Source organism: Lytechinus variegatus, chromosome 5, assembly GCF_018143015.1.
Source record: "Lytechinus variegatus isolate NC3 chromosome 5, Lvar_3.0, whole genome shotgun sequence".
In the NCBI taxonomy this organism is placed as follows: Eukaryota; Metazoa; Echinodermata; class Echinoidea; order Temnopleuroida; family Toxopneustidae; genus Lytechinus; species Lytechinus variegatus.
Genome location: NC_054744.1, coordinates 14,457,217 through 14,478,737, shown reverse-complemented (window position 1 = coordinate 14,478,737; position 21,521 = coordinate 14,457,217). Strand labels below are relative to the sequence as shown.

Genomic DNA, 21,521 nt, shown 5'->3' with positions numbered 1-21,521 from the left:
AAACAAATTAGAGAAGAAAAGGTATTCCGTGTGTTGCTGCCCTCTACGTTCAATGAGTTATGCTTTCATCAAGGCTTTCCGATTAGAATTTTCGATATCCTGGCGAATCAATGCGGGTGACAAGTTCCGAGCGCACGCACGTAGTTTACAAGCGCAAAGCAGCGGCTCAAATCGCGATATTTTGCGACTGGTAAATACGTCTGTAAGGATGATGACGTCATCCAAGATGGCAACTTAAGTTGACCGACGGAAGGATCGAAGATGATGATGTTTCGATCATAATTTGAAACGAATTAGCCGTAACTGCGGTCTAAGGTACGATATTTCTGAATTTCATACATTTTTCCGTAAATATGGATGCAATTTCTTTTTCATAATGTGACATTTTATGATTTTATGTGCAAAAAAAAATGATCGGAGAAACCAGGTTTCCGTCGAATGTTAGATCTAACGTTACTGCTAATACGTTGTCTGTACGTTCGGGCCTCCAAATTCTTCAGTCTATGTATTGGTGAGTCAGCCAACGCAGTTCAGCGGAACAACCAAAATCTAGACTGAAGCTTTCGGTCTCGTGTGCAACGGTGTGGGGCGCAAAATAATGTAAGAAGTGATCGAACTTTGCCATTATGCATGCATATTTATCTCATGGTAAAAAATATGGATTTTTTTGTCAAAATACTGATTTTGGGGGATAAGAATACTGAAAATGCAAAATACAACTTGGCAGCTCTGCATTAGAGCTTGTATCTGAGTACCATCCTTAAAGGGGCATGGAGAATAAGGGTGGAGTTTTTTTTCTTCTTTTTGAAAAGAAATGATTCATACATGAACATGTTGCTGATTTTGGATTTATGAAACAGTGGTTTGATTAAAATTTCAATACAGAGTGATATGATAGTAATAATTGGCTTTTATATAGTATATCACTTTATCAATCTGGGTCTGCTCAAAGTGCTGTGAAATACACTTGTAATTCTTATCTACCTTCAGATAATTCTACGTCTTTTCACTTGCAGAGTTTCACCAAAGACCCTGCTTACATATTGCACCAACGGTGTTCTACTACGAACCCTAATGACAGGAGATGCAGCCCTTGATGTAATCACTCATGTTATTATTGTAAGTGTCCATCAAACTCCTATTCAGTTGTGATGCAAAAAAAAACAACCCTCCTCTCCACCTCTTGCAACATGTTCCGTGGTCACATATGAGTGGAAAGCTTTTTAATTTGTGTTAATGAGATATGCAGTATGTACGAAATATCTTTTAAGATGATCATTTAACTTATATTTAACAGGAAACATTTTACCATTTACGCTTTCTACATTTCGAATTTCAAATCATTTTAATTTATGTTAATTATATTGTGTTGCCATAATTTACAAATCTGTGATGACTTGTTCAACTATTAAGTGTTTTTCCATTTGGTATCTTCCAAACCAGGATGAAATTCATGAGAGGGATAGATTTAGTGATTTCCTTGTGACTCAGATCAGAGACCTCATGGCAAGGAAAAGACATCTCACGCTTGTTCTCATGAGTGCTGCCCTTGACGTTCAACTCTTTGTACGCTACTTCAATAACTGCCCCATTGTCTCTGGTAGGTGAATCTGATTTCTTATATTTTGCTCAGTTCTCATCCTTTGTTGTTGTTTTGATGACATTTGATATTGATTTATTTATTTATTTCATTTCCAGGCAAGAAAACATGACAGCAATAGAAACATTACAACTGAAATGTAAAATTGAGCACCAGCCAATGCCTGGGGATCACCTAAAAGAATTGAAAATTCTGTCGAGAGGTTCTCCACATTGGCTGGTGTCTACATGGAATAACACAAAATAGCAATAAATTCAACATGTAATTACAATACTTCTATATAAATTAACCTTATTTTGATTCAAACCTTGTAGATGGTAACTGTGCAGTGTGGTCTCAAGAAAGATAATTATGACTGTTTTAATTAAAATGTGAGCTGCATTCTTAATTATATTCAGAACCATGAAGAGTAAGAAAGACATATTGCTTATAGGGAAGGAAAATTGTCCTCTCGTAAAAAGAAATGAAAACCCTTGTTTGATGCCAGCAACAGATATTTATATATGTAAACACATATATTCACCACTGTTTGTATTTTTTGTATATGTGTAAATTGCTATGCTACTGCTATGTGATGTTCAGCATAGATAGAAGAGAAATATGATACATGTATGTTATCTGGAGAAATGAATGCTTAATTGAATTTGTTTTTCCATTGTCTTCTAGTTCCAGGAAATATGTTTGATGTTGAAGAGCTATTTCTTGAAGATGCCCTCAAGTGGTAGGTCACTATGATGCAGTATAGGTTGAAAGTAAATTGTATTTTCAACAGTAGCAATGAATTCTTGAGAGTGACTTTAATATCAACCTAGGCTATTTGTCACCATTTCAGCCTAGGCCTAGATCTGGATCATTGACATAAACTGAACTTTTTGAAGTCATGAAATCTTGGCTGAAAAACAGCCACTCTGAAGATCAGCCTCACAGGCATGAACATGTGTATATTATTGCTTGGGGGGAAAACCCCACCAAACTGGAATGCCATGATTATTTGGTTAATCACTCAGCAATTTCACATATCCCACTGGATCATTTGGCACTTATTTCTTCTTATTTATACACAAATTCTTTAATGATCATTACATTTTATCAAACTCATTTTTTGTTTGTTACCACAACTTGATCTAGCATTTTTGTGGGAGACATGAAGTAATTATAATGAATAATTTTGTGTCGTAATTAAGAAATGTGTGATGGTAATTAGGACTGGTACTAAACAATTATACTTTGATGTGAATATGCTTCTACTACAAGGAAAAATATATCCTAAATCATGCTTCTTTTTATGATATAATGTTAAAACATTCTTTTCCATTTATACAGCACACGGTACACAAATGCAAAGATGATTGAATATCAGAAAGAGAAGGGAAAAGGTAATGAAGGCTTATCAAATGTTTTCTTTCATTTTATATCTTGGTAGGACTGAAAGAACCCCTGAAGCATTTTTATCATGTATGCGTTAGAAAAGGAAGACTTCTTATGTATGTGGTTTCTATTTGGATTTCAGGAGGTTTTCTTACATATACTGACTGGAATAATCCCTACAATCATATCTGATGCTAGTCATAATCAGAAAAACTGAAAAAAAATACATTTTTTCATGATTTTGAGCAAGCATTTAGATGTACTTCAGGTTTTTTTTCTTCTTCCCATAAATTTCCTTTCCTAAAAACTTGCATATGTTCCTTTTACCATTATCTAAAATAAATATGTAAATGTTTGTGATCAGGTTGTGTCTTTATAAATTCAGTTTTGTGATTAGATATTGTTCTAATATACCATTAATAGTGAATAGTTTGGTAAAGTAAGATTCTTTCAACTTGCTATCCGTCAGTTGCCAAGCAACAACAACAGCTCAACAAATGGTACAATACTGACCAGGTAGGCGGAGCCTCAGCAAGCAAGGGCCATTCAGTGCCTCCTGTGCACCCATCAGTAGACTCATTATCAAGAGACTTCCAAGCTACAACTATGGGACCATCCGCAGCTGATGTAAGAATATAGTTTATCACCGTCCATATGGTGCCTTGCTTTTGGTTCAGCAAGCAGACCATTCATGTGAAAAGATGATTGAATAGAATTTTAAAAGAAAATGTCCTTGAGCCAGCAAAGTAGGATCATCTGAATTCAGTTTAATGTCAGTTGGATTTATTTTCATTTTCAAATGATTAACTCCGTAACAAACATACATTATAAAAGCATAATGGACATAAAAATACAATGGGTATTGTAGGAATATGATTGGTATATGAATGAATGTTACAATATTGATGATCAGTTACTGATTAATTAATTGATTAATAATTTCATCTTGTTTATTCTCACAGACATCTATTGATGTTGAGGACATGGCAGAGTGGCTCATCCATGATATGGACAGCGCCCTCTCAGACTGTTGGAAGACGGGTGATGATGATTACTTCTCTCAACTCCTCTACCTTCTCCTCAATGAGAATGTCAGTGGTGAGTGGTATAGTTTTCCCATACTAGACATTAATTTTTCATTTCTGTTATCACATGAATCATTACCAGCCAAGGACTTCTTCATCTACTTGATTACAAGCCCGTAGGAATGGAAAATACAAGCACTCTCTTAAAGACAATGGTTCTTTTGAATTTAGAATGTATATTAATGGAAGGTTTTAACAAAGTTAATCTATTTCGCTTTCACGTCATTGTTCAGCTTTTCTATAACGTGAAGCATCTGAAGAGTACATCATGCTCAGCAAAACTTTGAAGCCAAATTGTTATTGTGACTCTGCATTATGGTCCTTTTCCTTATTTTCTCTGAAATGAACACAGTTGACTATGCACATTCAGAGTCCAGTGTGACTCCGCTGATGGTTGCAGCAGGGCGAGGCAATGTAGAGATGGTTGAACAGCTTCTTAGCCTTGGTGCAAACGCTTCTCTCAAAGCATCTGATGAAAGGTAAATAAAGACCACAGGACTAGCTCACAAAACTGTTTGTAAGTTCCGCATGACTTTATGCGTGACTGTTGACCCTTTCTTGTGCTGAGTATCCCTCTGTAGCTGACTTAGCTCCGGAAAACATGTTCTAGTTGTGTTACAGTACGAACAGCCCTATGAGACAGCACACTTTATTTATTCCAGGCAACTCTGTCTCAATATTTTATGTGGATGTTCACATCAAGTTTATTATGTTAAGTTGTAACACTCAGGTTATCAGGACTTGAACAGTTTGTGGAGTGAAGTAATAAGGGGAAAAAGTTTGGATGGACATGCATATAGGTTAATGATTGTAAGTGATTCTTCATTATTTAATTGTAGGTTTCAATTAGTTCTATGAGAGACATTGTATTCTTTGCACGTTACAGCTTATATAAAAAAAAACATTCCTTAAATTTCAGATTTACTGTAAAAATATTTTACTTTTGTTGACAGGACAGCTTTGGATTTTGCAAGGATGTTCAACCAAACAGAAGTAGTGGAACTTCTGCAAGCATATCTGTAAGTTCAGCAAACCAGTTGACCATTTTCAATTAGTAGAAATATTTCAAAGATATCTAACTGAAGACATTTATGAAGATTCATGATATAGCTGTGAGTTTATTAGGTTTCCAGGCTATATATATTTGGCATGTATGAGATGTGCATTAGACTGACCTTTTGGCAATTCCACAAAGTTATTTCATCTTGCCCATTATAGGCGGGACCTTAGTCAAAGGAATTTTTTTTGTTTTTCTGGCTCATATAAAAGTTATTATTCTTTGAAATTATCATCACTTGAGCCACCAGTGAAGTGAAGTGGAGTTAATATTGAGAAAGGTGCAGGTCTTGTATTTAAACAGGCTGATTATTTAATGCAACTGCCGTATGGTATTTAAAGGACAAGTCCACCCCAATAAAAAGTTGATTCGAATAAAAAGAGAAAAATCCAACAAGCATAACACTGAAAATTTCATCAAAATCGGATGTAAAATAAGAAATTTATAACATTAAACTTTCGCTTAATTTCACAAAACAGTTAAATTCACATCCTTGTTGGTATGCAAATGAGGAGACTGATGACATCACTCACTCACTATTTCTTTTGTATTTTATTACACGAAATATTCCAATTTTCTCCCTGTTGTCGTGTGAAACAATGATTGATTCCTCCCTGAACATGTGCAATAAGCATTGTTTAATACTGTTTGGTTCAATCAAGTTGGTCCTTATTGTCAAATCTTTAAAAAATGAAATGTTGTATAATTCAAACAATAAAAGAAACAATGAGTGAGGGACATCATCGACTTTCTCATTTGCATGTCACTGAGTTGTGCATATCATTGTTTTGTGAAAAAAGAAGCGAAACTTTAAAATGTCATAACTTTCTAATTTTACATCCGATTTTGATGAAATTTTCAGCATAATGCTTGTTTGATTATTCTCTATTTATTCAAGTCAACAATTTTCTGGGGTAGACTTGACCCTTAAGCAAGTTGTTATGCATTCTAAGTCTGTCTGGTCTGACGTCAAATTCCTTCTGAATCTTGCCCCGACAGGGACACGGTCCAAGCTAACAATGAGGATGAGAGTGAGTTGTTGAGAAATCACAGTGAAGTTAGTGCTGAAGACAGAGAGCTCCTTCAAGCTTATCATCACAGCTTTGATGATGAAAAGGTCGACCTCAATCTGATCCTTGCTCTCCTTGACTACATATGCAGCAACTCACAAGAAGGTATTTTTTTTAAATAATAATGTGTGTAAATGATTATAATGGAAGGGGGAGGTAATGATAGAGGTGGGAGTGATGTTACCATGATGATAACGCTTATAATTGTGATAAATGAATTTAACACTTACATGATTGTTAACCATTTCATTTTTAAAAAGGACAATGTTTACAATGTTATTTGTTAAAGCACAAGTCCACCCCAACAAAAACTTGATTTGAATGAAAAAGAGAAAAATTCAACAAGCATAACACTGAAAATTTCATCAAAATCGGATGTAAAATAAGAAAGTTATGACATTTTAAAGTTTCGCTTCATTTCACAAAACAGTTATATGCACATCTTGGTCGGTATGCAAATGAGGAACTGATGACATCACTCACTATTTCTTTTGTATTTTATTATATGAAATATGAAATATTTTCATTTTCTTGTCATTGTCATGTGAAATGAAGTTACATTCCTCCCTGAACATGTGGAATTCCATTATTTAAACATTTTGTGCTTCAGGCAAGGAAGTTCTAATCATCAAATTTGTAAAAATTGAAATATTGTATAATTCAAACAATAAAAAACAAAAGAAATAGTGAGTGAGTGACATCATCGACTCTCTCATTTGGATGTAACCGGCTCGTTCATATAACTATTTTGTTAAAAATAAGCGAAACTTTGAAATGTCATAACTTTCTTATTTTACATCCGATTTTGATGAAATTTTCAGCATTGTGCTTGTCTGATTTTTCTCTACTGATACAAATCAACATTTGTCTGAGGTGGACTTGACCTTTAAGTAGTCTATATTGTTCAGTGGCTCCATTTGAATGTGTTCAGTAGACATTAGGGCCCTCATGCAGAATGTTATCTAAGGAGGCTACCCCCATTGAAAAAAAAACGGAAGTGAATACAGTTAAATCTCTTGTGTCCACAGAAATCTGTTTGACTTTATATTTGCCTGAGAAGACGTAAGTACTAGTACCACATTTATTGGCTTTTTTAACACTTCAAATCATGGAAGGTCAAATTATGAAGACTCTACAGTACAATACCTTTCATTTCTGTGCCATTTACTACAAATATAATAGACAATTAGAAGCTACTTTCATGTGATTTTTAATTTCTTTTCTTTCTCCGAGGTGCCATACTTGTCTTCCTACCTGGTTATGATGACATTGTTACCCTACGCGACATGTTGCTCCAGGATGATACCTTCAGTGATCGTCAGTCCTTCCAGATATACACACTTCATTCAAGCATGCAGAGTCATGATCAAAAGAAGGTCTTCAAGACACCAGGCCAGGGCATTAGAAAGATTGTAAGAATGACAACCATAACAGCTATACTGCCCAACTTTGGCAAAAGGAAGCAAGTGACACATCAGTCAAATTTGAGTTATTGTTGTTTCTGAAACACCCTTTGGATGTTGCACGTTCAGGCAAATTAGGGGAAGAAATGATTGTCGATGTATTTCTGGTAAAACTCAGCCATAATGTAGACAATGTTTACCCTCCCATATTTTATCTGTACCACTATGCGAAACTTTAAAGAACACAGCACTAGAAATACTAATTACCTCATTCTCCTATTCAGGGGCCTGTCTTACAAAAAACTATGGAAAGCCAGCAAAGTCAACATATAAAATGCATGTTTGTTCAAAAAAATGTTTAGACATGAATGTATATCCATGAATTCACTGATTTCTTGACACTTTGGTGTGTTCTTCTTTGTTTACAAAGGACATTTTGTAAATTTCCTGTAGAAAAAAATTATGACACTGATGGATTTCCATAGAGTTACGATTGATTGGATTAACCCTATCTCTTTGTAAGACAGAGCTCGTAAACCACATCAGCAAGAGCTGGTGTTCTCTCATATGTTCAAGTTTAACAGTTATTTGATTTTTAGAATTGTTTGTAAGGAATATTTGTTTCCATTCATTTTTGTTTCCATTCATTTTGCTGTTTACAGGTGCTTTCAACAAATATAGCAGAAACCAGTGTAACTATCAACGATGTAGTCTTTGTTATAGACTCTGGAAAAGTCAAGGAGGTAGGTATGACATCACTACTTACCTGGAATTACTAATCTTTGGCAAGGTATCAATCTCAAAATTCCACTCCATGATCTTGAAATAAAAAAGGGATCTGAGTTGTGTTTCATACTGTTTGTTATCAATAATAATTTTGCCCTTAGCTAGTCAACTTAACATGTTTTTTTAGCTCCAAACTTATCAAAAAATTTTATTAAATAAGTCCTGAAGAATGAGGAGGGAAATTAGGATAGAAATCCAATGACTTTTCTAGGTAAGAAGTCAGATATTGTGAGTGTTACATGAAAATGGTCATAAATTTGTGTAATTTGACATTAGAAACTACTGTTCCATATCCTGTCCTTGATAGATAGTTTGCATGTTTTCATTTTGAATTATAAATGATTATCAAGGGTCGTTATAATTACCACATTTTTCATGTAGACATATTTAATTTTCATCTTTGCTTCATAAGACAAATCTGGGCAAAGTTTTAGACCATGTATTCCAATGATAAGGCAGAGTGACAGGTTAATATAATCAATGTTTATCTTATAGAAATCATTTGATGCAATAGCCAACATCTCATCACTGAAGAGCAACTGGATATCCAAAGCAAGTGCCAAGCAACGAAGAGGAAGGTATTTATTAATATCAAACTATTATTGGTGTGTAATTTAATTCAGTACTTGTGTTCTGATTATTGTCCTGTGTTATTTCATACCTTATGATCAATAACCATTTTGATAAACTTATTTGGTCAATTCATGTACACACCTAAACCATACTATTGATGTAGATGGTTAAACAGTGATACTGTGAAATAAACACTATGTCTGTTGCTTAAAACTTTTTACCATAAAGATTAAATATCTGGTAAAAATGAGATACTGAGATTAGCACAATTCAACCACAGACATTAACACAGGGGGGAAATAGTGAAAAAAGACCCAAGTCCTAGGTAAAACTTTTCTGATAATTAAAGATATTTGTGATGTCATTGAGAGTTCCAGAAATATGAATTGATATTAGATTTTGTTTGTGTTTATATTTTGCAGAGCTGGTCGTGTTCGTCCAGGAATGTGTTTTCATCTGATTAGTAGAGTTCGCTACCAGAGTCTACCTGACTTCCAGGTTCCTGAAATCCTCAGGACACCATTACATGTAAGAAAACAAATTCTCTTTGTTTTTACCCTGTTTCTATTAAAAAAATCTTACCTTTTTTTCAGTATCCAAAATTCATATGTAATTGATGATATGAATATTGATAGGAAAATTGAGACATTTTTCCTTTTCCTTGTTTTTTTTTTTTGTCATGTTAGGGAAAGGTTTGAACATAATATGGCTGTTACTCTTAAACTTTCTTGATTTTATATTAATTCCTCTTTGCTAGAATTGAATTTGATACATAAATCACAAAATATCTCAATAAGATATATTTTAATCATATTGTGCATTCCCTTCTTAGTATTTACCTATCTCTGTAAATTGTCATTTCTAAACCCTTGAATAATGCTTTTCTGTGTGAACAAGAATGATGGAAGTGAAATGATCATTGTCATATGAAACTGAATCTGATGGGCAAAAATATAAAAACCTGATACATTATTATTATCATCCTTCTAGGAATTGTGTCTTCACACCAAACTTCTTGCCCCTAACGAAACATCAGTAGGTGACTTCTTGAAGAGAGCTCCTGAACCACCTGCTACTGTAGCTATCAGGAATGCCATTAATCTACTCAAGGTACTTCTAATATCTTCAGTTTTCAACTATTAGTATACAAATAGCGAATAGGCATGAGTGCGATGGTGCAAGATTTCGCATGAGATGAAAGAAAGATGCTCTATTCAACGATGCGTTAGTTGAGTTGAATAGAGCTTTTCTTTCTTTCACCGAATGCGAAATCTCGCACCATTGCACGAATAAGAATATTCGCTATTTGTGTTGTACAACGCCTCGGAATTTGGTGAAAATATGAAAAAAAACCAAGAGTTTATCCCTGTAGTTTTCTATGAAAAGGGAGCAAAAATACTGAAAGTGAAAAGCAAAATCCCATAAGCGCACATGACCTAGTGCAGCATTGCGCGATTAGCCAGCAGGCTTATACGCGTATTGCACTTTCATTTTATTGAGCGTAATGACGTATTGTGACGTCACCTAAAGCCGTGCAGCTGTACGTTTTGGATGGTACGCCTTTTGTGCAACGGTACGAATGTTTGACATTCAGACTCCCATTTGCTCGCGTACAACAAGCTAAGTAGGTGTTGTACAATAACCATTTATTCATTCATGATAAGTTATTTTCTGTAACATTGCACAAATGTACATTGCACATTCCTAAAATTTGGTTATACATCCAATACCATCTGTCTCCATTCTTATTTCACTTCATGAACTGAACAAGTGATGGTAATTTGATAGTGTTGTAGCTTTTCATTAATTTTTATTAGGAAGTAGAGAACATTCTAACTTTGTTTAAGCACAAATCATTTCAGGAAGGTATTACATGTAGGGGGTCAGATGTACATATTTTATGTAAATGTGCAGTTAGCAAGCATCGTTGTGAATTACTGGGAGCACACTGGTCGTTTCCTACATCATGAGGAATGTATTGTTGGCCTCCTCAAAAGTTTACTTATGATGTAAGATGTTTACAGACACTCATATTTTATACATGGATACATAAACTAATATGAAACTGATTCAGTTTTAATAGATAGAATTTACAATTAGATTATTTCATACAGTGTTTGACACATCAATTTGTATTTTATTAGATGCCTGTTATCTGTGTTGATTGTTGATCTAACAAGTTTTTAAAAAGGTTTCCTCCATATTTCTTGTTGACAGTCTATTGATGCTATGGATAAATGGGAGGACCTAACAGAGCTTGGTTGTCACCTAGCTGACCTACCAGTAGACCCAAGGCTCGGTAAAATGGTCCTCTATGCCATCGTCTTGAAGTGCCTTGATCCAGTCCTTACCATCGTGTGTGCTCTTGCCTACAAAGACCCATGTAAGAATAATTCATGCATTATATCCAGTGGTTGATGCAAGCAGGGATGCAAGGGATGCATGCCTCCCCCCCCCCCTCACATGTTATTGCAAAAATACATGACCTGTTGCTAAATCTTAGATTCATGCATTATATCCAGCGGCGAATGTAGGCACGGTTGGTAGGGATGTGTTGTGCGTCCCATTAATGTTTTGAGAATCGCCCTTTGGGCATACTTAAATACATGATAATGATACATAACTGGCTGATAAATCTAAGTTGTCATCTGTGCCATTCTTGTTATTTTTAAGAGGGAAGTGATACAAGTTTTCCAGTATGTGGTAGCAGAATGACTAGTGTAATGATCAATCTCTTATTCTGTCAAAACTTATTGAAGAGACAGTTGAGCAGTACTCTTCAGATTTATTTGCTCTTCTAGGCATTACAACTTCATTGTGTAACCTAACGTTTTCATGTCACCTCTATTCACAGTTGTGCTTCCCAACCACCCTTCTCAGAAACGTGGTGCCATGCAAATCCGCAAGAAATATTCTTCCAACACTTTCAGTGATCACATGGCCTTGCTTAGGGCATTCCAGGTCAGTAGAAGTTATCAAGGTAACAATCTATGTGACTTCATTTAGCAAAGTATTTTATTTGCTCCAAGTCATGCTTATAAGCACTCTTACTGAGATCTCAATAACAAAACTAAAATCCTTTGTTTTCTGGAGTTGCCGTTTCTTATGACTGTTATTATTATTATTATCATTATTATTATTATTAAAACTAATTCATACACTATAGCTTCATCAGTAACATACCCTGTTTCCCAGGGAGAGGAGTTGTTACAAGTAAAGTCACATTTCAATTATATGCAGCACTGATATATTTGAATTTTCCAAAACCAGGCTCAGCACTTGCCCTTTTCACGTTATTTCTACTTAAAGGTCAAGTCCACCTCAGAAAAATGTTGATTTGAATCAATAGAGAAAAATCTGACAAGCACAATGCTGAAAATTTCATCAAAATCAGATGTAAAGTATGAAAGTTATGACATTTCAAATTTTCGCTTATTTTCAACAAAATAGTTATATGAACGAGCCAGTTACATCCAAATGAGAGAGTCAATGATATCACTCACTCACTAATTCTTTTGTTTTCTATTGTTTGAATTATACAATATTTCAATTTTTACGAATTTGACAATTAGGACCTCCTTGCCTGAAGCACAAAATGTTAAAATAATGGAATTCCACGTTTTTAGGGAGGAATGAAACTTCATTTTACATGACAATGACGAGAAAATCAAAATATTTCATATAATAAAATACAAAAGAAATAGTGAGTGGGTGATGTCATCAACTCTCTCATTTGGAGGTAACTGGCTCGTTCATATAACTATTTTGTTGAAAATAAGGGAAATTTTAAAATACCATAACTTTCTTATTTTACATCCGATTTTGATGAAATTTTCAGTGTTGTGCTTGTTGAATTTTTCTCTTTTTATTCAAATCAAGTTTATGTTGGGGTGGACTTGTCCTTTAAATAAAGATATATTTTACGCAATTCATTTTAATGTTTTAAACAGGCAAATTCTGTTGTTTGACAAAAATTGGACCGTCATTAATATAAAAAACATAACCTTTTACCAAATGGAAATATTTTTGAAAATGAAATAATAATGCTCCATCACATGTTATTATTTGATTAGAATTCTGCATTCACTCAGTCATGTGTTATTTTGTATTTGAATATCTGTACCAGTCATGGCAGCGAGCTCGTAGTGATGGATGGGAAGGTACATTCTGTGATAGAAACTTTTTATCAAGAGCAACCATGGAGATGATTGTAGGAATGAGGTATGATAACAAGTATTGTGTCATTTGAACATCTATTATGAAAGATCAGATGGAGTTTAAACTCATTAGAGGAAGTCTATTCAAATAATAATCAACAATTTCATGAATTGCATGTCTGTGTACTTTAGAAATGGGAAATAAAAAGAAAGATGCACTTGAATGGTGAATAAATATATTTGTTTTCCTTTATGAATATATATATATAATAGGTAGATATTTTGGTGGAATGCCATTTGCTGGCCACACAATGTTCTTTGACAAAATTCACTCTTAATCTGTTCTTCAAATACCTTGTAGTACATGTCATTTATTTTGTCAATTGCAATCTACATCGCAAATAAAGTAGTACTGTATTCTTGCTTATACCTTCATGGTTATGCGAATTGTTGCTAAAATAGGTTCAGAGTATTGTATGTGGTTATTGCATTGTTTGAAATATTTTATCCTTGTCTAGAACCCAGCTGTTAGGCCAGCTGAGAGCATCCGGCTTTGTAAGGGCAAGGGGACCAGGAGACATCCGTGATCTCAACACCAACTCGGAGAACTGGGCTGTGGTCAAGGCATCTCTATGTGCTGGCATGTATCCTAACATTCTCAAAGTAGACAGAGAACGCAGACAACTCACCACCAAGTAAGTGAGCTGTTCTCACTCAACAATTCCTTCTGGTTTACAGTTCTTTTCAGGACTACTGTCAAGAAAGAATACTCTACTCTCAAATCTCCACTTTCTTGCCTATCCATTTCTTCTCTACTTTTATCCACTGTTTCTATAACACTCCACATGGTTTACCGTAAACCACATCAGCACTTGTTTTACTTAGCATTGTGATCGATCTCGACAATGGAATTCCATCAATTTGATTCTTTAACGTTAAATATGTGAAAAATCCTCTTGGAAACAATGATGTGGATGCTTATCTTTACAGTGCTTTGGATAAGTAAGATAATGATATCTCACGCTTTCATATCTGATAGCTTGTTATATCTACGAATTACAATGGGTAACTGCCAGGAATTCCTTGATTTACCTGTGTGTTGGAATGGTGATGGGCTGTAACCAAAGTACTAACAACAATGAGTGCCTTGAGCACTTTGCAGAGTGGATTTGTAAGTTGCATTATTAAGGATATTGAGGATTAGGCAATGTGGATTATTGTTGTAGAGGTGTTGTGGCTCAGGGGACAAGTCCCCAGACTATGAACCACAAGGTCTGGGTTCAAATCTCACCGCAGCACTCACGTCCTTTGGCAAGGTGTCTATCTACTCTTGCCACTCTCCTCCCAGGTTTAGTAAATGGGTACCCGGTAGGAAGAAATTCCTTGAATGCTCGAGCAACTGGAGCCTGTAACACAAAGCTTAGCAATGATCGTAGAACATATTTCTATGATCAATTCCATCGACTACAATACACAATCTATCGTGAAAATCAAGCATATGATTAATTGCTAACCTTTGTGTTACGGGCTCCAGATCAGGATAGCCTTGCTATAGCCGAAATAATAGTATGCAGCAGTTAGAAACATTGTATTATATAAATGTTGCATGTTAGTATTAATGATCTTAATAGTGACAAAAGAAGGCAGTAGTCAATGGGGTGATTGGTACTGGCTCTAGTGGTAATGATTGTGATGATGATGATGATGATGATGATGGTGATGACGATGATGATGTTGATAGTGATGGTGATGAAGATGATGGTGATGATGATGATGATGATGATGGTGATGATGGTGATGGTGATGATGATGATGGTGATGAAGATGATGGTGATGATAAAAATGAGGATGACAACTTCAATGATGTTTATATTTCTGTTTTTCACAGAACGGAATCCAAGGTGCGCTTCCATCCCAACTCAGTACTCCATGAAGTGGCTAAGGGCAAGACCTCACTTGGTGAGGAGCATATGAGAACTGTGGATAGTTTACCTTCAGACTGGCTTCTATATGATGAGCTCACCAGGTATGAAGCAGACATGAACTCCCTTCCCCTATCCCTTATTTTTTCTTTACCCCTGCCCTTCACTCACCCCCCTTTTTTTAAATGATATCCCTTATTATCTCATATTTAATGTTCTGATGATATTCAGCAAAAGCCCATTTGGAAATAGTCCACTGCACCTGTATGTTAAGAGATAGATTTTTAAGATTACTTTCATTGTATGCATGAGAGGAATAAATTTGGTTCAAAAGTTATCATTGTGTGTCAGTAAATATTTTGCACCACTGGAGAATCAAGCAAGACTTTGACAGACTTGATAACTTATCAACTTATGTCCTATAGCAGGATATTTGCTTTTCCTGATGGTACATAGTGCATGTTATTGTTATCATCATTACCCCTACCTTAGTCCTTACAAAGCCATCATTTCTGTGTCTCCAAACTTCCTCAGCTCTCACTTCCGTACCAGTGTGCGGTGTGTGACCCTCATCTCACCCATCACCATCGCCCTGTTCTGTGGCCCCACCCGTCTACCTTACGATGCCCTGGTCCTACCGGAAGGGACCGCATCATCCATAGCATCCAGAATGGGACCCAATGGTGATGCTGCCATTGACTCCAGTGAAGGAGAGGATGATGATGTCAAGGTTGCCAAGGCAACACTCAAGTTGGATGAGTGGTTGGTCATCAAGTCTGAGCCAATGGTTAGTGCGGTCCATGGTAATATTTTAGAATAGAGTTTGTTCATATGGTAGATTAGGGTGAGATTAAAGAAAAAAAAATATTGTAAATTAATGATGTATTGATGAATGAAGTGGGGTTTATAATTGTACCCCGTCAGTTGTGCAGTATTACAAATTCTTTTCATGGAAGACATCTTTTGGTTATGGAAATTTGTCTTTCATTTTGCAATATTGAAGCATGATCTTCCTGTTTTCTAACCTATTCAAGTATATGATGTTTAAAAAGCATTTAAATTTGTTTTCTCTTGTATGCAGTCAGCGAGTTTGGTCCTGCAGTTAAGGACCAAGTGGCATACATTGTTCATGAGAAGGATGAGAACTCCAGCTAAGCCTTGGTCTCAAGCTGATGAGGTATGTTGCATAGTGACTCAAATAACATTTCATTCTTAGATATTTTCTATAGGCAAAAAGAAGCTGCTGAAATTTCTATAGATCCAAATTCTATAGATTTAGAATAAATATGAAGAATAGGAACAATATAGCTCTTACTACCAGTGTTAATTTTGTAGCAAGACACCAATCTCCTGTAATTTTTTGATGTTGTTGTTATTTTGTGTAAGCGAATTTGAACGTTTGCCTGTATGAAATCAATGTACATTATTTGGGTATGGTTGTAGCCTTTAAAAGAAAAAAATATGGCATCTTCATACCAAAATGTGATAATGACCAAATCGGAATATGTTTGAGAAAATCTAAGAAAATGTTATGCTCAGGATCATGTTAAAGAATTTAAAGAGAAAAAAGTAGATAATAACAATATCTTTGTATGAAATAATCTTTACAGGCTGTGCTGAAGACATTGATTAAAGTGCTGACCAATGAAGAACAATCTCTAGGTCTACAACAGCCAGTAGGAGTTGGCCAGAGACCTAAACCAATGGGTATGTTCCTATTAAAGTGATTGGCTAACATTGATTTGACTTTTTAAAAAATCTGAGCTAGAAGGTCACACTTGTCACCTCTGTGTGTGATATTTTACAAAAATGTAGCCCAGAAAAAATTGCGTCCGGAAATCATTATTTAATGCTTCAAAAAGCGAAATATAAAGTGACCGGAAAAATCATCTTAATTTCATCCCATACACTTATGTGTTCTATTTAAGCATCTTTGAGACACCAAATTACAAAATTGGGTTTTGCCTTGTATTTTTAGCTTTTCATTCTCAATAATGGTTGTTTTAAGGGTTTTTTAGTTCTTATGCATGTACTTGTACACATGTTTCATCTTGCTTTAAGAATTTTTTTAAATCAGCTGCTCACAAAGTTAAATAATACCTTTAAATTAGGAAATTCATCTATTCATGGTGGGTGTTCCAAAAAGCTGTTCGTAACTTACGAGCAAATTTACGAACGACTGGTGATCCTCTCGCGGCTAATGAAACACACCAAATTTTCATTGATGTGGATTTAGTGATCCATAAAGAGTCACCCGTCGTTTGGAAAGTTGCTCATAACTTTATGTTGTAAACACCCACCTGGAAGCAGCAGCTCATTTATGAATTGGAATTCTTCAACATTTCATTGAGATGGTTACATTTGGACAGTACACATAATTATATACTCATTTGTACTTAATAAATGAATCCCTATATTTCAGTCCATTTAGTGTCAGTATTAAACTGTTTTTTCCACTATTGTCTTATTTTCCTTTGATATCCTCCCACTTGGACTTAAAATTTATATACACTCAGTAATATTATTATCATCCTATGCAAATTTTTAATCACATTTGTATAAAAATGAACAAAATTATGGACTTTGTGCATTTTATATTCCTTTCATCAGCTAAAGAGTTTTATAATGAAAGGAATGAAATTGGGAATAGCCTTAATGTTAATAGGTCTTGTGATATACTTTTAAAATATTCATTGTCATATACATATGTAACATCACATGAGCTTTTACAAACCAAAATTGTACAGTTCTAATGAAGTCAGTATCGGTGTAATGTATGTTTGACTTTATTTGACAGTTTTCCTTTGAAAAGGGATTAATAGTATTAATTAATATCCTGAATGTTAGTACAGAATAGTTGGTAGCATATTTCATGTTATTGAATTGTAAAGATGGAAGGCAAGATGTCAACAGGCATGTAAATGTCCATAATAGTATTCTATCTCTCAAATGGAATTGCCATGATTTGTTAAGTGACTCATTTTGTTATCATCTCCTTTCTTACAGCAATAGAACAATTCAACAGCCCTCCTAGTGGCAGTTTGTCAAATCGCTTTGCAAATTCACAGGTAAAGCTTGTTCCATGCTCTGATGTATAAATGAGAATATTGAATTACACACTTTTTAAACAAACAAAAATTTTAGTTTGAAAATTAAGATTAATTCATTTTTCAACGCTTTTGATAATTATCTAAAGTTTTTCAGCGGGGAAAAATGGGATGTTTATTTCATGGAATTACTCGTATAATATTTTTGTTTTGGTTAAAAAAAAATGAAAATAAATGAAAGTTAAATTTGAATGTATTTCTTGTAGCATTTAGTTTAATGACCTGTGTGAATCAAACATGGAATATTGTAAATAACAGATGAATATAGATTGTAATGAGACTTATTTCTTTCTCTCAGCAGCAAGGAAAGGGAAGAGGAAACTGGAGAGGGAATGATCAGAGACAGGGAGGTAAGTTCAAGCTAAACTAATTATACTTCCAAAAGAACGACACGATACTAAATTGAAGACAAAAATAAAGAATAGAACATAACATTTTGATAAATGGAACATGTTTCGAGGTGTCGCACCTCATCATCAGCCTGAAAATTATAAACAGAGTCATTGGTATTTATACAGTTAGGATGTCAAGTAAAATTTCAAGAATGTAGTTACATAAAATTACAAGGTGTGAATTCAATTGTTAAATGGAGTAAAGTAAAAATTTACAGTGTCTATGGATTTATCAGATAGGGGTGGGTTAAATTAAATTAAACTAACTGGGTCTGAACACATTGTCAGCTACATGTTATTAGAAATTTAAAATAAGTTCGATAAGCACTCAATACAGAGCTCTTAAGTCAAACCAGAGTTGTTGATAAATCAAGTTTGACAATTTATGTTGCATACTTATTCTTAGGAAGAACAGAAAATTTATGTATTTTTTTTTTACAAATTATGACCTTATTGACTTTACTTTCTGGAATAGATGACTCTTAGACAAACCAGAGTCTCTAATTAAGAGAATGTGGCTAGCCCAGCCTATTTCAAACACAGTATGGTGAATACTGCATTTGTTGAAAAGCACACACAAAACAGACATGTGTTGTCACAAACTGAGACCAAATCAGCTCAACTCTCTGGTATAAACAACTCTCTTCAGTGGCTAAACAGATTATTTAAAGTTAAACCTAATGTCTGCCATTTCTCCCCATTTTTTTCTTTCTTTCACTTCCCTTCCCTTTATTTTACCCCATACACCCCCTCCCTCCATGCTACTCAATCTTGTATAATCAGGTGCATATGGTGGTAGAGGTGGTGGTGGTGGTGGCGGTGGTCGACCCCCACCCCCGTCAAGCCCCTCCTACCAGCAGACCAATGGTGGTTACAGGGGTCAGAACCAGGGTCAAGGGGGAGCCTGGAGACAGTCCCCCACATCGAGGGGTGGTCCAGCTGGCAGGTGGAATAACTCACAGAGGTAATACATCCACAAATATATCCCGTAGAATTTTTTAGATTCTATGCTCTACTTGACCCTCTTCCTGGAAATTGATATGTGACTTAGTAAACTTTAGAATTGATTTTACACCAATGTCATAATGATAAAAACAATGATAGGTCCATTGTATAGTGTTTTATTACAAATTGAAAGTAGATTGTAGTGATAGCATGATCTGTGACATCTAGTGCACTTTTCTATCATTGGCGTCACAGAATAGCACATTTTTGTTTCAACAGCATAGCTAGAATATGGTTGGTCATGTGGTGCTATTCGAACCAATCACTGTACAGGATCTGATTTATGTAGGATATACTGTTTATTATTTCATTGATGGACATATTTGTTCTAGGTTTTCTACCAACTTCCTGTAGCTGTATATAGTGGCATTACAGTTTTTTCTTATTTGTACATAATATCTGACCTACTTTATATGCAGAGCCTCACAGGATAGAAATCTCTCATTTTCTAATTTAATTTTATTTCTTAACCCCACTTCCCCTGGACAGGACCCCACCAATGAGCCCCATGGTCCCTGACAGTCACCATCAGAGGGGCGCTAACGGCAACTCCCAAATCCCTTGGTCTACGCAGGATGGGAACTCCTTCCACCCCATGGCTCATTCCAGCCCAGCCTTTCAGACCGGTCCTCAAGCCTTCAAACCCTCTTCCAATCCTGACAGGGTGTCCCCGGTGCCCTACGGTGGCGGTAGAGACTCCTCCCGTGGTAGGAAAGGATCCCCTGGTGGTGGTGGGAGTAAGGGTAGTCGTCTCAATGTCCACGCTAAAGAATTCCATGGATCTGGCTACAAACCCAAAGGGGGCATTCGTCCACCCCCGGGATTCTCACAGTTTTAGATGTCTTTTTCTGAGGTAGGAAAGAGTCATCTGGGCCTGTAAAGCAAAGCTTACTGATTGATCGTATCCTTGACTTTAAGATTGATCACACATTGTGGTCAATGCCTTTAGTTCTTTAAAAATTTCTTCTATGATCATTGCTAGGCTTTGCGTTACAGGGTTCCTGATGGGAAAGATAAGTTATTCCAGAGTTCAAAGGGGTGTAATTCTAATTCCTGTTCTTTTTCGTAGATTTTAGAATTTATATGAAATAAGATTGTCATACGTCTGTGGGAATGTAGCTTTTGCTTCACAAAAATTGGTATGAATACATGCATGGATTCCTGTGATGGATTACTGCATGATTCTGTAAAGTATGATGTTGAAAGGAATAATGTTTCCAAAATGATATTAGAGGTATATTGAGCACACTTGGGATGAATTAAGGTCATTGAATACATAAGGTAAGCGAATTTTCACTTCAAATACAAAGCAAGTAGAAAATAAATATAGTGAAATAATTTTCGTAAAAATAGCATTCCATTGATGTACAATTTTTTCCAATCATAGATGAATTATCTGAAGTAATTTTTAGTACTAAAGGAGTTCTGTATGTGGATTTGGGACTAAAACCCCTTAAACCCAATTGTCCTTACAACGAATGTTCAAAATGATAATGTATATATAGTAAATTATTTCAGTAAATAATCACTTTCAGCATAATAATTTGCAACATTTGGAAAGAGCATGTGTGTTTGCACATGGACATGTTGTTTCATTATGTTCAAATGTGAAATGTTCTTTTCATTGATTGTGATCATCTACTGGGTTATGCCGAGTATGTAAATATGTTTTCGTTGCATTATGATAGTGTAATTAATATTCCCAGAAATTAAGAATCATTTGAACTAGTATATCTTGAAATGATTTCATAACTCAAGACTAGCCTTATTGTTGTACATAGTGCCATATCATCAACAATGTTGATTCTGAACAGTATGACTGGAACACTTTAGTTTCAGAACCATGTGCTATCTGTGTGCTAGATAACTAAAAATGCGATACATGAAACACATGCTGTTAAACCAGGTGTAGTAAATGGGTACGAGGTAGGAAGGAATTCCTTGAATGCTCGATGCGCCCGATCAGGGTAGCCGTGCTAAAGCTGGTGTAATAGTA

At 35.2% G+C, this 21,521-nt stretch overlaps 1 protein-coding gene across 1 annotated transcript in view; it reads left to right on the top strand.

Annotated features, from left to right (window-relative positions):
• Positions 1-20,406, top strand: part of LOC121415519 (3'-5' RNA helicase YTHDC2-like) — a 28,079-nt gene extending 7,673 nt beyond the window's left edge. The window contains exons 7-32 of the mRNA XM_041608747.1: positions 1,017-1,119; positions 1,444-1,600; positions 2,267-2,321; positions 2,924-2,976; positions 3,438-3,595; positions 3,931-4,066; positions 4,406-4,532; positions 5,007-5,072; positions 6,110-6,285; positions 7,414-7,592; positions 8,246-8,326; positions 8,865-8,947; positions 9,365-9,470; positions 9,933-10,052; positions 11,160-11,325; positions 11,797-11,903; positions 13,069-13,163; positions 13,618-13,794; positions 14,988-15,125; positions 15,556-15,808; positions 16,103-16,198; positions 16,632-16,728; positions 18,028-18,089; positions 18,430-18,478; positions 19,304-19,484; positions 20,015-20,406. Coding sequence (XP_041464681.1) covers positions 1,017-1,119; positions 1,444-1,600; positions 2,267-2,321; positions 2,924-2,976; positions 3,438-3,595; positions 3,931-4,066; positions 4,406-4,532; positions 5,007-5,072; positions 6,110-6,285; positions 7,414-7,592; positions 8,246-8,326; positions 8,865-8,947; positions 9,365-9,470; positions 9,933-10,052; positions 11,160-11,325; positions 11,797-11,903; positions 13,069-13,163; positions 13,618-13,794; positions 14,988-15,125; positions 15,556-15,808; positions 16,103-16,198; positions 16,632-16,728; positions 18,028-18,089; positions 18,430-18,478; positions 19,304-19,484; positions 20,015-20,363 — 3,370 coding nt within the window. The 3' untranslated portion in view covers positions 20,364-20,406. The remainder of the gene's footprint in view (positions 1-1,016; positions 1,120-1,443; positions 1,601-2,266; positions 2,322-2,923; positions 2,977-3,437; positions 3,596-3,930; positions 4,067-4,405; positions 4,533-5,006; positions 5,073-6,109; positions 6,286-7,413; positions 7,593-8,245; positions 8,327-8,864; positions 8,948-9,364; positions 9,471-9,932; positions 10,053-11,159; positions 11,326-11,796; positions 11,904-13,068; positions 13,164-13,617; positions 13,795-14,987; positions 15,126-15,555; positions 15,809-16,102; positions 16,199-16,631; positions 16,729-18,027; positions 18,090-18,429; positions 18,479-19,303; positions 19,485-20,014) is intronic.
• Positions 20,407-21,521: the final 1,115 nt, after the last annotated feature.